General features: G+C 37.1%; 1 protein-coding gene across 1 annotated transcript; it reads right to left on the bottom strand.

The window, feature by feature from the left end:
* Positions 1–8401: 8401 nt before the first annotated feature.
* On the bottom strand, positions 8402–10892 carry LOC147551055 (UPF0481 protein At3g47200-like). The gene has a single exon (XM_086667090.1). It carries the CDS (start codon positions 10139–10141, stop codon positions 8549–8551), a length of 1593 nt encoding a protein of 530 aa, XP_086523216.1. The 5' UTR covers positions 10142–10892; the 3' UTR covers positions 8402–8548.
* Positions 10893–15197: the final 4305 nt, after the last annotated feature.

Here is a 15197-nt window from a genome sequence, read left to right as displayed (position 1 = left end):
ACAGTAGAGTGGTCGGCTAAGTAATAAATAAGAAACAAACAAGTAAGTGTTCTTCTCCGCATAAATACGTAAAATGTTGGAACATCCGTGATAACGTTTATATATATTGATCAAGAATTGGAGAATGCTTTTTGTTAAGATTTGGTTTTCTATCGAATGTTGACTAGTTAAACGTGTGGTGGTGGGGGACAGGTGAAAAGATATTTGCAAGTGTTTTGAATGTAGGTGAAAAAGAGACGGAAGAACTAGACTTTCAGCTGACTTGGCCTTCAGCTTTCTTTTCAGAGGTTTGTGAAGTGGCCAAAGAATATGAAAACTACGAGATCGTGGAGAATGAAAGTTCTTCGGAAGACGATTTTGTAAATAAGCCACAGGTTAAAATGGCTGAAGTTGTTCAAACGAAAGAGAAAAACAAACAAAACTCTCTGGTAAAGAGGGTAAAAACTCAGCCAAGAACCCGAACTTTGACCGAGAAAGGCAAGCAACTCGAGAAAAAGAAAACAATCAATGTAGAGGACATTATAGAGTTGGGAGCCGGAAAGTCAGAAGAGGAGAAAGTTAAGAAGCTTGGAAACTGGAAAAGAAGCCCAGTCTGGAAGAATGTCAAGGAAGATGAAAAGGGTCTGATGGAAGAATTCCTAAGAAAAAGTGACAAAAGGTACGAGTAGGTTTCTGTAATGTTCATGCACTGACAATAATGTTTGGACATTCTTGTCTGTGTTTTAACATTAATTTTAGCTTACTGTAATGTTCTAGCATTGGCTGATATGTTCTATCATTACAAAAGGTGACACTGTTTTTTCCACATTTTCCAGTACTAAAGTGTGGTTTAGTGACGGGATAAACGACATATGTGGAAAGCAGCTCGACATGTTGATGATGAATCTAGAATGCGATTCACAGATAATCAACTGGGCCAGTTCCTTCGTCACTAATCACAAGGAATTGAAAGAAAAGTGTGTGCTTTGCCTCCCATCAGAGATCTACGTAAGTGAAGAGATTAGAATGTTTTCCTATCGTCATCTTTTATATGAGTGAACATTTTGATAATTTTGTGTTTGTTCGACAGACAATGATAAAGTCGGAGGTCAACCAAGCTTCAATCGAACATATGCTCAATCGCACGTTGAGTAATAACGCTAGGAAACCGGAGATATTGTTTGTGTGTGCACCAATCTGCCAACCAACAACGGGGGACGCGGCAAGGGGGGGGGCACTGGACACTATTGATATACAATGTATTTCTCCATAGGTGGACCCATTATGACTCAATGTCATTTGACAAGAAGAAGGCCAAGGACTGTTACGAAAATGCCAGGGAGTACGCGGCATATGTCGAGGATGTAATGGAAGAAGTTGGGTTCACAATGTTTGGAACCCAACAAAAATATGCAGATGTCGTTGGGGAGCCAGAATTCCCTACTCAGGGAGAAAAGTAAGTGTTCTGACTCATTATCTGTTCCAACATTATGATGCATGTTTTAATTAGTTTGAAATTGTTCCAACATTCCTGGAAATGTTGGAACAAAAACTTATATGTTTTTAGAAATTTGATAAAAAACACGTAGTTATTAATAATTTAGTCTCATTTAACATTATGTTTCAGAATTGTCTGTGACTGTAGAAACATTATTGATTATGCTTTAACATTTCGTTTGTGTCTTGAACAGCCCGGATTGCGGTCTGTTTGTCATTTTGAAAATTGAAGAGCTCGTGGCAGACTGCACGACAACAGGACCCAAACAGCGTACAGAAAACCCAGATTGGGTATCCCTGGCACAAAGGAAGAGGGCCAAGATAACCCACAACATTTTGAGAGAGAATACGATATCTTGGAGGATGGCCCGAGCTTGAAGTAGTTTCCCCTGTGTATGTTATTTTTGTAAAGGATCTTTTTTAATCAAAAATGAAGTAGTTGTTCAGGTAACGGGTTATGTTCATATCACTAAACCCGAAACGACTTCATTCTTGATTAGATTACAAACAAATATGGTTTGTAAATTATTTGGGGATGTTAACAACATACAATGATTTTGGATGGGATGTTTATGTTAAAACAATATGAAGTAAATTTGAATATATTATTATTTTTCTTCAACAACATGTGTGACATGCATTGTCCCCTTAGAGTTTGTTTCATGGAAGAACATACACAGATATGTTAGAACATTTCTTTCAATGCTGGGACAAATTGATAACTGTTTGAGAAATATGTAATAATGTTCCTTCATTAATACGAATGTATTCAAAAAAATCCATAATGTTGACACATTGTAAATAATAGTAAGACATGTAAGGATTCATTCACTGAACATTTTGTAGAATGTTATAACATTTTCACAAGAGAACAAAATATGTACTAAATACCAAAAGATTTTTCTAAAACATTCAACACAATGTACAGACAATCTGTAACATGTTGAGACATATCATTGATGTTGAAGCATTTAGAAAAATGAGAACTACAGTTGGGCCCGACATGTAGCACTGTTGTGATAAGAGGGTTGGTTGCACCTGCGACATATTCTTTTCCTCCTGGTAACATCTCCGGAACTCTGCAACCGTGTTGTACGTGGTCTCCCTGGTGCCCTTTTAACTAGTGGAGGAAGAGTCTTGGTTAATGGATCAAAAGTATAGGGTTCGTCAAAATTTGGAACGGGGTAAACACAATGTTGGTATGTGTTTCTGTAAGCCTCCACCGTCCAGACCGGATCGTAAAAACATGTACTATCACCCCGAGTCTTGTTGATGCATAACATTGCATGTTGACACGGAAGCGAATCTACTTGCCAACGCCGACAAGAGCATGTGAGAGTACCAAGATTTACGGAATGGCGTGGAGTCGAATATACTTCATAAATAAGTGGGGCTGCCTCGACGTATCTCCAAGTCTCCGCAACTTTGTATTTCGCTTGTTGCTCCAAGTTAATGGATGGGCAAAGAAATGTATTCCATCCAATAGCGGCGTCTCTATGCTTTCTCATCTTGTTCATAATCTTCTGTCTTATGGCATCCAACAATGCTGTAATAGGGAGAACGCGGGCTTTCTTTACCATGTTGTTGAAGCTCTCAGACAGTTGGGAAGTGATGGCGCCATACCTGTAAGACAACATTATAACGTCTGTCACAACATTTTACGGGATGCTTATATTATATCATGTTGTGTTCCAACCGTACACTAAATGTATAAACATTAATTGGAATGACAAAACACTAGGAAGAATGTCCTTTCATAACAGAAGCTATGATTAAATGTGAAAAAATTACTGGGTAAACTTAAAGTGTGCCGGTAACAAGGTTCGTGGTGTTTCAACATTTCAACTGAAAATGAGTAAACAAAATACCTATCTCCGGGGAAAAAGGAATCTGCCCATGATTCCGGATTAAGGGATTGGAAAAACCTCTCCACATTGGTTCCACCCATCTCAACCATTTGTTCAATGGTTGCGTGATACTCGCTCTCGGGTAATGCACGTGCCGCCGTAAACATAAGACTCTGAAAATAACGTGACTGGCGCGCCCCGTTACGTATTCTCAAGTTTAGATTACATCGTAAGTGCCAAGCACAGAATGAGTGGTGAGCGGTGGGAAAAACATTCTTCACGCCTTTTAGAATTCCAGCATGTCTATCCGAAATAAATGTGTAACGTTTGTTTCAAATTTTGCAGAAACCAATCCCAATTATGATCATTCTCAATGTCCACAACTGCGTAAGCAATGGGGAAAAGACCTAACAAAAAAATAATAATACAAAATTAGTGTTGTTGATTCATAAACCAACAGTGCATTAGCAAATGATCAAATGTCTAAACATACGTGGTAATGTTGAGTGACACCAATAAATGACGCATCATCTCGCTGGATGCAGCGACATTGTAGATCGTGTTCTTAAAATTTTGTCAAGTGTTGGCAGGAACATTAGAATGTTAACGTACGATGTGAAAATGAAAACATACCGTCGTTTCCGTCCTTGGTAACTGCAGCTAAAATGCAGCCATTAAAACGTGTTTTGGCGAATGTTCCATCAATATAGATCACGGGACGACAATGTTGAAACCCAAGGATAGATGCGTGAAGCGCAATAAAAACTCGGACAAATCTATTGGTAGTGGGTTCGATTTGCAAATCAATTATGCTATTGGGATTAGTAGTCGCCAAAGAATCTACGTACCACTTCAACTTTGCATAGGAATCACCCTCTTGCCCAAATACTTTGTCCATGGCTACCTTCTTACCACCGTAAGAAAAGTAATAGCTCAACTCAACACCGTAATCGTCTTGAAACTTTTCTTTAACTTCAGCAGTACTCCAATTTGGGTGTTTTCTGATGTCGTCATCCATTAGGCTGCCAACAAGTTTACTAGAGAGTTTGGGATCCGCAGGTTTGAGAACAACATCGAGACAATCGTGTATCGGTTCGTATTCTTTCAAAAGAAACACGGATTTACATCCCAATGGTGCAACCCCGTGGACTCTCCAATTACATCCGGGTTTGGAACAAACGGCAGTCACACGACATGGTTCATTCTTGATATATTTGTAGTTGTTCTTGGTTGCAATGGTATAACGACCAAGAGCGTGTCGAAAAGCTTTGACACCACCAGGGAATATTTGCCCAATCTCCGTAAATACGTCGCCCCATGAGTCACATACTAACTTCTTGTCATTATTTTGAGATGTAGAAAGTGACCTTTCAGTTTCCAAACTGCAAAATTGAATAAAATGTTATGAAAGTATCATTGATTGTCATAACAGGTTAACAAATGTATGAACATTTAGTGTAATGTCGCGGCACCAGAGAGAATGTTCAGTTATCAATGAGAATGTCGTAAAATTTAATGAAATGTGTGAAATTATGTGAAAATGATGGATAACATTCTACTGAATGCTTCGAATATGTGGTATAATCAGGTGGTCCAAGAAGCAATGTCTGATCATTCTATCAAATGTTGGTCAAACTGCTAATTCAATAGCTATGAAACAAATGTGTTAACACATGATAAAGTACCTGTAACATGTAACCAGATGTGCCGACATTTTTTTAAATGTTAACACAAACGTTAAAGTTATACCAGAAACAAAAAAGATGTACGGACAGCGAAAGAACTGTACGGACACTTCAGAAACTAAGCTTTACACGAGAAGGATGAACAAAAGCATACAATCTCATAAAAAAGAGTTTCATCATCATAACTTACCTGGATTTATAGGAGAAGAAGATGGTGATTCGAAGAAGTTGATGGCTGGAGAAGATGAATAGATATGATGAATGAAGAAGAGGGTTTGTATCTCGGTTTGTGTCTGTAGGTGATGACTGAACGAAGATGATGAAAATATTAGAGAGAGAAAGGTGAAAACGAAGATGATGATTGAAGAGATGATGACTGTAGAGAGAAGAAGGTGGAAAATAGGGTTTGGGGTTCGGTTTAGGTAGAGAGATAAGAAGGTGGAAACAGATTTTGGAGAGAGAAAGTAAATCAGATTTTTGAGAGAGAAAGATATGATTTGTTAGAGTTGTTAGATATATATAGGAGGGCAAAAGAGGGTTTAGAAGAAAATAGGAAATCTTAGAGATACGAGTTGGGCCCGGATTGCACATTGGGATGTGTATTTGGGTTTGATATGAGTTATTATTGGATTATTGGGTTTTGGGTTAGATATTAAACCTTGTTGGGTTTTTTTTTGTATTTGGGCCCAAAATTTGGGCCTTTCATCAAAAAATTCAGATAAAAATTGTTTTCTACCCAAACCTTTTGCATCAGAAAAATTCTTTTACTTCCCCGAAGCAGCCGCCAGAAAACCTGCTTAAGGTAGTACCCTGTGAATTCAGCCGGAGAGGCAGCCAGCGAAGGCCTAGTCCGCTTGTACAAAGACCTACCACCCAAATTAATCTAATGCCACACATTACACACCACATTAAAGATAATGATGATAAAGTACACCGGCCCTACTGTCTTGTTTCTCTCTTTATCCGTTCACTACAACCCTATCAACCATTTAAGTGAATTGTCTATATTTTTCAGAGGGCAACTGTATCAAACGCTCGAGAAGAAAATTAAGCCCATGTGGTATTTGTGAAAAATATTTTGGGAAAGTATAGAGCGTTCCACGATAAGAAAGTCGAGCACCGTGAAAACAAAGAAAAAGTGATCTAGAGAATTTGAGGGAAAATAATCTCATATTTCGAGGCACTGGTACAACAATTTTGGCATTAGAAGGGCACAACGATTTGAAGACGCGCATTAAGAGCAGAATAAAACATGTTCCCTCTACGATCGACATATTCAATTTGATTGACATTTATGTTTTTGAATTACATACTAGTAGTTTTGATAGATTAATTGATATGCTTTTATATTGGCATTACAATTTAGTTCTAAGATATTTAGTATTAGGATCAAAATAAAGTATCGGCATTAGCATTTGGGTCACAGTCTAACGGTTGTTAACGACCGTCTCTAGTCAACTGGGGGTCAATGGTTAATCTGTGATCGAGACCCTATGACGTAATTTGTCCCAAATACTAATGTCGGTATTTTTCTTTAACCCTACCACTAAATATCCCTTTATTTTACGTTTCTTCCATTCCATTTCTTAATGTTACAGTGTTCTAAAATTTTGCTCTTTCTCTACTTTATATATGTGGAGATAGAGTTTTTGGTGCAAAAAATCTTGGCGAGAGTAGAGGAATCATCATTTATTGGTATATTAGGAATTACAAAAAAGAAACGTACAAAATTGGTAAAAAGTGAATCAATGATCAAAAGATCTAAGCTAACCAAATTGGAAGCATAACAAAATCAAGCGCGATAACCATTGACTAGACATAAATAGATATATGTTTCCCTGGACCATTAATGCTTTGACGATAATGTAAATAAAAAGATTGACCAACGAGTAAAATTACCACTAAATCAATAAATTTTTTTCTTTTCGTATTTTTAAGTCGAATTTTGAGATGGTTATACTCTCTGTCGAACGCAGATAAGATGTGTTAACGACTATAGTAAGTGGTTCCTACTAAAACCAAAATAATTAGGCAAGCTAAATCAATAAATTTTTTTCTTTTCGTAGTTTGAAGTCGAATTTTGAGATGGTTATACTCTCTGTCGAACGCAGATAAGATGTGTTAACGACTATAGTAAGTGGTTCCTACTAAAACCAAAATAATTAGGCAAGCGTAATGCTAAACGCAAATAAGCTGTCAAGAAATCTCATAAGTGAATGATTGTAATTATGAAATAAACGTGCCTATAGAACTTGAACTAATATGTTTATTCAAATTTAGCATATTTAACTAGAAGAGTTGAAACTCTTGGCACTAAGTTTGGGAATGTTTTTTTTTTGTATATAAAATATCTTATATCTGACTATCCAAATGATTTCATAGTTTGGGCAATAAATCTTTGGGTGCTTCTAAAGGAACGGGCCAAAAGGCTGTTAGCGGGCGGACTCTATTAGCATTAAGTCCAACAACTAATTTGTCTGTTAGCACCGGCCTCATCTGTAAGCATCCGGTCTCATCTTACTTAACCCTAACCTCCATCTAAATCTCAAAACTTGAAAATCAATTAAGAAAAAATCTTAATTTTCTCTCTCTAAAGCTCAAAACCGAATCTCAAATTTTGCTCTCAATCAGTACTTTCACTCTCTAAGTGCTAGAATCAACAATCATTTGGTGAAGACGGATAGTGGTGAAAGATGAAAATTTTAATTTGCCTAGAAATCTATCGGACGGGACCAGTCTGAGACCTAAGAGGACCAAGCGGATTAACTGATCCGAGACCTAAGAGGACCAAACAAATCAACTGATCTGGGACCTAAGAGGACCATACAGATCAGCTGATCCGGGACTTAAGAGGACAAAACGGATCAGCTGATCCGGGACCAAAGAGGACCAAACAGATCAGCTGATCCGGGACCTAAGAATATCGATGATAGTGGACCTTTACTTCTTTTAAAAAGATGATATAACACAGTTGAAAGATGAATATCTCACTCAGATTGATGGTTCCGTTTATTTGAGTGGTCGCCGGTAGGTGTTGATGTGGTTGTCGGAGAATGTCGTAGTAGTGCACAACCTGTGATTTTATTTTGGAAGAAGAAGATAAAAGAAGAAAACGGAGGTGAACTTCACCCAAGTTAGTTGACCGATGCATATAGAGAACTCGGGTCAATGAGTCAACGAAATGGTCGCCCGCTAACAGCCTTTTGGCCAGGTGCTTTTAGAGCCACCCTAAATCTTTACGTCTTATTTTTTAACTGTTCCCTTCATCATATGTTAAGAATGTTTTTTATAATAAGTAGGAAAAACAAATTCAATTACAATACAAGATCAGAAGTTGTAGGAATGAAAAAAACACTAAGCATAGTAACAAAACGAAGATAAAACATCAAAAAAAGAAACATACTAGACGTTATATAAAACGATAACGATACGGTAGGCGTAACTCCTCCAAAAGAACATTTGCAACAAATTGACAAAGAAACCCCTTCATGATTCCAAAGTTTCTAACATCGGATTTATTATTACCATACAATTCATTAATCAAGAAGGGCGAACTACAGGAATTATAGCAAATATAGTCGAAGTAAGAGTAAGAAAAAGAAGTAGAATAGCAGCAATGAATGAAATAATTGCCCATGGACCGTTAAAGTAGTCACGCTTTAAGGTTGCTCTCCAAATATTTGTTTCTTTACTGCAGTATGCATTAATTTCATTATAGAGATGAGAATAGTGAAAGTGACTGGCCGATATTTCACAGCATAGATTATTGAAAAGAGTGGAGGCCGCTTCGTCACTTCCTAAATTGTTCTGTATAATATCACTAGAACAAAGTATTCGAACATCTTCTGCAGAATCAATTAGGGAATCCATGAAAGAAGCATACAAACATATATAAGTAACTTTTCCGTCTGTACCTTGTTCCGAAGCCATAATATTTCTAAATAGTACTTCAGTAGTGTCATATATAGATATGGGAGGAATCTCCAATACACCATTACTGAATTTGATGTCTAAGAAGCTACCCTTTGTCGACCCTTTCCTGAACTTTATTCCCGATTGTTTCATCTCTGTAACACATGGTATTACTCTCCAATAATCAGCCGGCAGGCCGGCCGACGATTGATACAATTTGTTAATTAGATTACTTAATAAATGTTTACAGTTTGAGTACTTATGATCTTCATCAACAACTACTACTACTTCTTCATTCCTTGGAGAAGGATACAATGTGATAGCGAAGAAATCTAGTAGATGTTTGGACTCACAGTCGAAGTATCTCGTATAAACATCGTCGTCTCTTTTCATCACAACACTAAAGAAAGCCAAAATGTGCAAATTTAGGGTAAACCCTTCTAGTGTTTGTCCATCTTCTGCAATTGTTTGGAATAGGCCGGTTAAAACAAACATAGGAATTTGGTTCTCAAGGAGTAATAGATCTCTAAGTAAACATATCAAGATCCCAATTTTACTAAATAATGGATCATATAATTCTTTCTTGGTTTCATCAATAAGCCTCGAAAATAGCTCGATTATGAATAAACCATCAGTTAGCATCATTCGGACGAACTCATCCCTTTCAAGAGTAATGTGTTCTGAGTAACACTTCCGAGCTTGTTCTTCTATACTCTCAATGTATGAAACACACTGCTCTAATGTGTCTGACCATATGTCTGACCGCCCTTTTGTTCTCATTTCCGATTCCTTCATCTCTCTTTTGTAATTTCCAACACTACTACTACTCTCTCCAATGACCTCATGATCACCATTTTGCTTTTGGAATTTTCTTTCGGCTGTTCGACAAAGCAAAATGTGCATATATATCAACTTAGTTTGTTCCATTGCTTGTAACTCTGGTTTGCCACGGTGTAAGGGACCAATTGAAGCCACATCAGGCGTGAAGGCACGATCATTCATTTTACGAAGGTTTTCGGGCACTCTAAATATACTACATTGTCTCCAACATTGTGAAAAAAATGCTTCTTTAATATCTGCTTCAATCGAATCAATAAAAGCCTTGCGTGTACTTACTTCGACAATTACTTCTCCTAATCCATTATTTGCATGAACAAAATCTTGTGGAACTATAAGTGGAATTTGATCTTCATCTGGTTTACGTTGTTTTGGATCTTCCATATTTCAATATCTACGAATATCCCCCATGTAAACAACTTATTAAACCTCCTCCCACAAGTAAAAGAGAAAAAAACAAATAGAAATAACATGCAAATCAATTAGCTTCTTCACATAAATTATTGGTGCAATTCTATTTTGGTCTCCCGCAGAGATGTGACCAACTCCTATTTTTCGCCCCCCCAAATTGTTCTAACATGGTAGTTTGCCCCCTCTAAGTAAAATTCAATTCTTGATTTTCAATGTTGTCTTTTTTTCTTTTCATTCTTTCAAACCCTCCAAGGGGTCCCCTCTCTTTTCTGGAATCAAAGAGAGAGAAGACAAAACCTTTTCTCTGTCTCTTCGACATTCAACAAAGAAAGAAAACCACCTCTCTTTCTGTTCGATTTTAGAAGAGAGAGGGAAAACCCCTCCTCTTCTAACCCTTTGCTCACCGAAAACTAGGTTTTTATATGCAACGATTAGAGTTTCTCCATGAAGACCTCAATCAATGAAATCCTGAACGAGGGAAGGAAGATAAAAAGAGAAGGGCAAACTTGAGCACATAAAATCAAGATTTAGTCAAGGGCCTCGTACTCTGCCGAGGCTAAATGTGATAGTCATATATGGGGGCCAAAGAATAATCACATTAAATCTTGTCCCTGTCAGATTTTGGATTACTCAGAAGAACGAAAAATGGAAAAGGTTGCATGACTTATGCTGAGTCTTCATAATCCTAACAGAAAAATTTAGTTCAACTAGAAGTGCAGAAAACACACACTTGTATATGTATGTATGTGTATATATATATATATATATATATATATATATATTGTATAATGAGGAGAGATAGAAACCTGGATGAACTCTGTATTGAGATGTGGAAGCTCCTTCTCTTGCAACTCTTGATCTACTCATCCACATAACAACCTTAACATACTTAACTCATTTGAAATTAAAAAAAAGTGGTGACTAATACAAATAAAAAAACACAAAATGTTTCACGAGTTGGTTCAATACAATGTCGTTGGCTCATAAAGTCAATGATCCTCCCAATTCATTTTCTCTCTCCTCCTGTAAAATAATTTAATAACTTATCGAGCTACGTGGAAGTAATCATTATATATAAATAAGTAGTTAGTAGTTGGCAGGTGTGAAGTGTTGGTTCAGTTTGACAAGTTAAATGGGCTACAAAAATAGCAACTTCTTTGTAATTTCCACGAGGGTGCTTCTAAAGGCACCAAGCCAAAAGGCTGTTAGCATCCATCTCTATTAGCACCAGGCCCAACTGCTAATTTCTCTGTTAGCACCGTTCAACTATGTAGGCACCAGTCAAAGCCAACTTAACCCTAACACCTCCATCCGTTTATCACAAAATCAAACAAAATCTATCGGATGGACTGAACCAGTCCAAGCCTTAAGAGGACCAAACAGATCCGTTGATCCGGGACTTAAGAGGACCAAACTGATCAGGTGATCCGGGACTTAAGAGGACAAAACGGATCAGCTGATCCGGGACCTAGGAGGACCAAACGGATCAGCTGATCCGGGACCTAGGAGGACCAAACGGATCAGCTGATCCGGGACCTAGGAGGGCCAAACGGATCAGCTGATCCGGGGCTTAAAAAAACATCCCAATCCTCACTCTCTTTCTCGTGAACTCGACCATGACCAGCTCCTCTGCTACTTCTCGCAAGGTTTTCTTCATCTTTCTCTCTCTAAAAACCCTTATTCTCATCTCTCTCTCTCTACCTTTCTGAATCTTGCAATCTTTCTTCTACATTTACAAAGGGGATATAGAAGGAATGAAGATGAACATGAGAAGGAAGAGGAGAGAAAATGAGTTTATTTTGTGGATGAAATTTGGTGAAGAAGGAAGAAGAGAGTGGACCCATTCTTTTCAATTTTGTGTATTTACTAACAGGAATATAAAGTAAATAAGAAAAAATGAATTTTTTTTACTTACACTATCTAGATGAGCACACATGATTTTTGTTTTGGAAAAAAAAATGAATTGGTATTCTTTTTTATTTTGGAGGAAGAAGATGGAATAAGCAAATGAAGGTGAATGTCACCCACATTAAAAACCGGTGCTTATAGAGAACTCGAGTCAATGGCTATTGACCCGAGTCAATAAAATTTCCGGATGCTAACAGCCTTTTGGCCCGGTGCCTTTAGAAGCACCCTTTCCACGAATGTTCCCAATTTTGTTTTTCATGCAAAATGATGACTGCGTAATCAAAAGGCCAGCGCCTTGGGGAAATTAAAATGGTTTCCGAGGTGTGAAGACTTTGTCAAAAACTGGTCAACTAATTTCATGCAAAATGATAACTGCGTAATCAAAAGGCCAGCGCCTTGGGAAAATCAAAATGGTTTCTGAGGTGTGAAGACTTTGTCAAAAACTGGTCAACTTTAGTTGACCAGTATATTTTCTAAATGTTAGGGGGAAAGCAAAGTTTTTGACCATTTCTTCTCCATTCCGACAAGGCTTGTCGGAATCCGGCCACCACTATCATCACTGAAATCCGGTCACCACCATCATCACCGAAATCCGGCCACCAACATCTTCATCAAAATCCGACCACAACCTCTCTCTTTTGATCGATCTCACTGCCTCTCTCTCACTATATCTCGTTCATGCATGCTTGATAGAGCTCCCAAGACAAGTTATTGGTTGCCAAATATAACCCTTCTTTCAGATCTTTAATGAAAAAGTATTAGGGTTATCTATTAGATAAATAAACTGGTATTACACAAATTTAAAGATTCTGGCTATGAATCTATGATATTACTATTCTATAATCTACAATATTAATAATTTTTGTCATAAACTCCAGAAAGCCCTGGAGGTCCCAGGTTCAAATCCCAGAGAAGGTGGAATCTTTGGTTATTTGATTTGGGATTATTAGGGTATAAATAATGTAGTTGGGGTTTAGGCCATTTTCTTGTTGGGCTATAGGCCTGGTCTTGTTTCAGTTTGAGTGGCTTATCACATCTTTGATGTATCAATGCCAAAATGTAACGACTAACGTTGAGAAGCTTTTAAAGTACTAACAACTCCTGAATTTTGAATAATATTATTCTATCAACCGATCGGGAAGACCGATATCATCCATGGAAAGATCGTCGGATGACTTCTCATCTAGTGCTTCTTCTTCTTCGGCTTAGAGATTTAAATCCAAGGACACACATGGACTTGTTTCTTGATTATCACATCTATCTTCCTCCTTCTCTTTATAATCAGAATTCTCACTTGATTCTAACTTAATAGGAGAACAAACTCTTGATCTTGAACTAAAAGTTTCACAACTTAAAATTATAATAGACAAATTGATGGAGACCATCAAGACGGGCCTCACGATCGAACTAGTTAGAGAGCCTCATGGCTGAGCCCATTAGGGTTAGAGTTTAGGAGTTTCTATGTTTTAGTATTTCCTACTAAGTCTAGGTTTAGAAGTTTCTATGTTTGAGTATCTTTGATATTTAGGAATCCTAATTTAAGTCCATCTAGAAGTTTCTAAGTTCGTATAAAAGGAAGTCGGGTCTGTCCTTGTTATTCAGATCAAAGAATATTATGAATCAAGTTTATTATTAATCAAGTTTATCGTTTATTATTAATCAAGTTTATCGTTTTATCGCTTTTATCTTTATTTCATCAGCTTTATTTCGTTAGTTTAGTTTAATAACAATGGTGGATTCCATTACTTTTACGCTTCCGCAACAATCTACATCAGCTGGTATTCAGAGCTTGAAGAATCTGGGAATGAAAGATGAATTTTTTTTCATGGATACATCTCTCCTTCAATGCTGGATTTTTTTCCACGTTTAGGTTGGGATCCCTTTCGAGATTCAAAACAATTTTATGTTGATCGAAAATATGAAGAAAAAATTAATACCGTTTCTAAAATTCCTCTATTTGACGGTCAATATCATATAAATTTTTGGATTCAACATATGGAAGTTGGTTCATAAACCAAGATATCCATGATGAAGATAAGGTTTTTCTCATTGAATAACATATGTCCGAAAGAATCTATGAACATTTCAATGCAATGCAATGGAGACTCATTAATCAAGGGAAAAAATTCGTCGACGATTGGACTACATTGAAAAGCATCTTTAGGTATGTTTTTCTTCCTTTAGATGAATATTTTTCATATGTGGAGACAAAGATTGAATCCAGTAGACAGTTCTCGAATGTTATTTCGGTCACCGTGTTCGATGGTATTGAAGAAGAAGTTCTTAACAAAAAGAATAAAATTTTCTCAATGACGGAGGAAAAAGAAGAACAAAGTGAATTATCCTCTTTTAGTTTGAAAAGGTCAGTTCATTCTAGTTTAGATTTGATTAAGCCATATTCGAGTTTGGTTTATAAGCTACACGAAGTTGAACGTGGGAAGATCGTTCAAGTGAAGAAATTCAAGATTGATTTTTCCGTAAAATATTATGTGGTGTTTGCGGTCTTCTTCGTCAAATTAAAAGATGATGGGAGATGTTGCAATTTGTTGGAAGTTTCTTTCCTATATTTATTTTTGCAAGATTCTTTGCACTATGAGATTGAAGCTAGTGATTTCGTCCAAGTGGGTGTCCTTCGACCCCAATGCACCGCTCGCTCGAAGTGGGAATTAAGGATTGCATTGTTGAGTCTCACTTGAGGGCAAGTTCGTTCTCGATCGGGGAGTATGATGGAGACCATCAAGATGGGCCTCACGGCCGAACTAGTTAGAGGGCCTCATGGCCGAGCCCATTAGGGTTAGAGTTTAGGAGTTTCCATGTTTTAGTATTTCCTACTAAGTCTAGGTTTAGAAGTTTCTATGTTTGAGTATCTTTGATATTTAGGAATCCTAATTTGAGTCTATCTAGAAGTTTCTAAGTTCCTATAAAAGGAAGTCGGGTCTGTCCTTGTTATTCAGATCAAAGAATATTATGAATCAAGTTTATTGTTAATCAAGTTTATCGTTTATTATTAATCAAGTTGTTTTATCGCTTTTATCTTTATTTCATCAGCTTCATTTCATTAGTTTAGTTTAATAACAATGGTGGATTCCATTACTTTTACGCTTCCGCAACAATCTACATC

The sequence above is a fragment of the Eschscholzia californica genome, unplaced genomic scaffold, assembly GCF_041429995.1.
Source record: "Eschscholzia californica isolate CP2 unplaced genomic scaffold, dmEscCali1.0.p SCAF_3, whole genome shotgun sequence".
In the NCBI taxonomy this organism is placed as follows: domain Eukaryota; kingdom Viridiplantae; phylum Streptophyta; class Magnoliopsida; order Ranunculales; family Papaveraceae; genus Eschscholzia; species Eschscholzia californica.
This window is presented reverse-complemented; position numbering and strand designations above follow the sequence as displayed.

Coding starts and splice junctions, on each gene's coding strand:
- LOC147551055 (XM_086667090.1), bottom strand. CDS start 10,141: ATGGAAGATCCAAAACAACGTAAACCAGATGAAGATCAAATTCCACTT.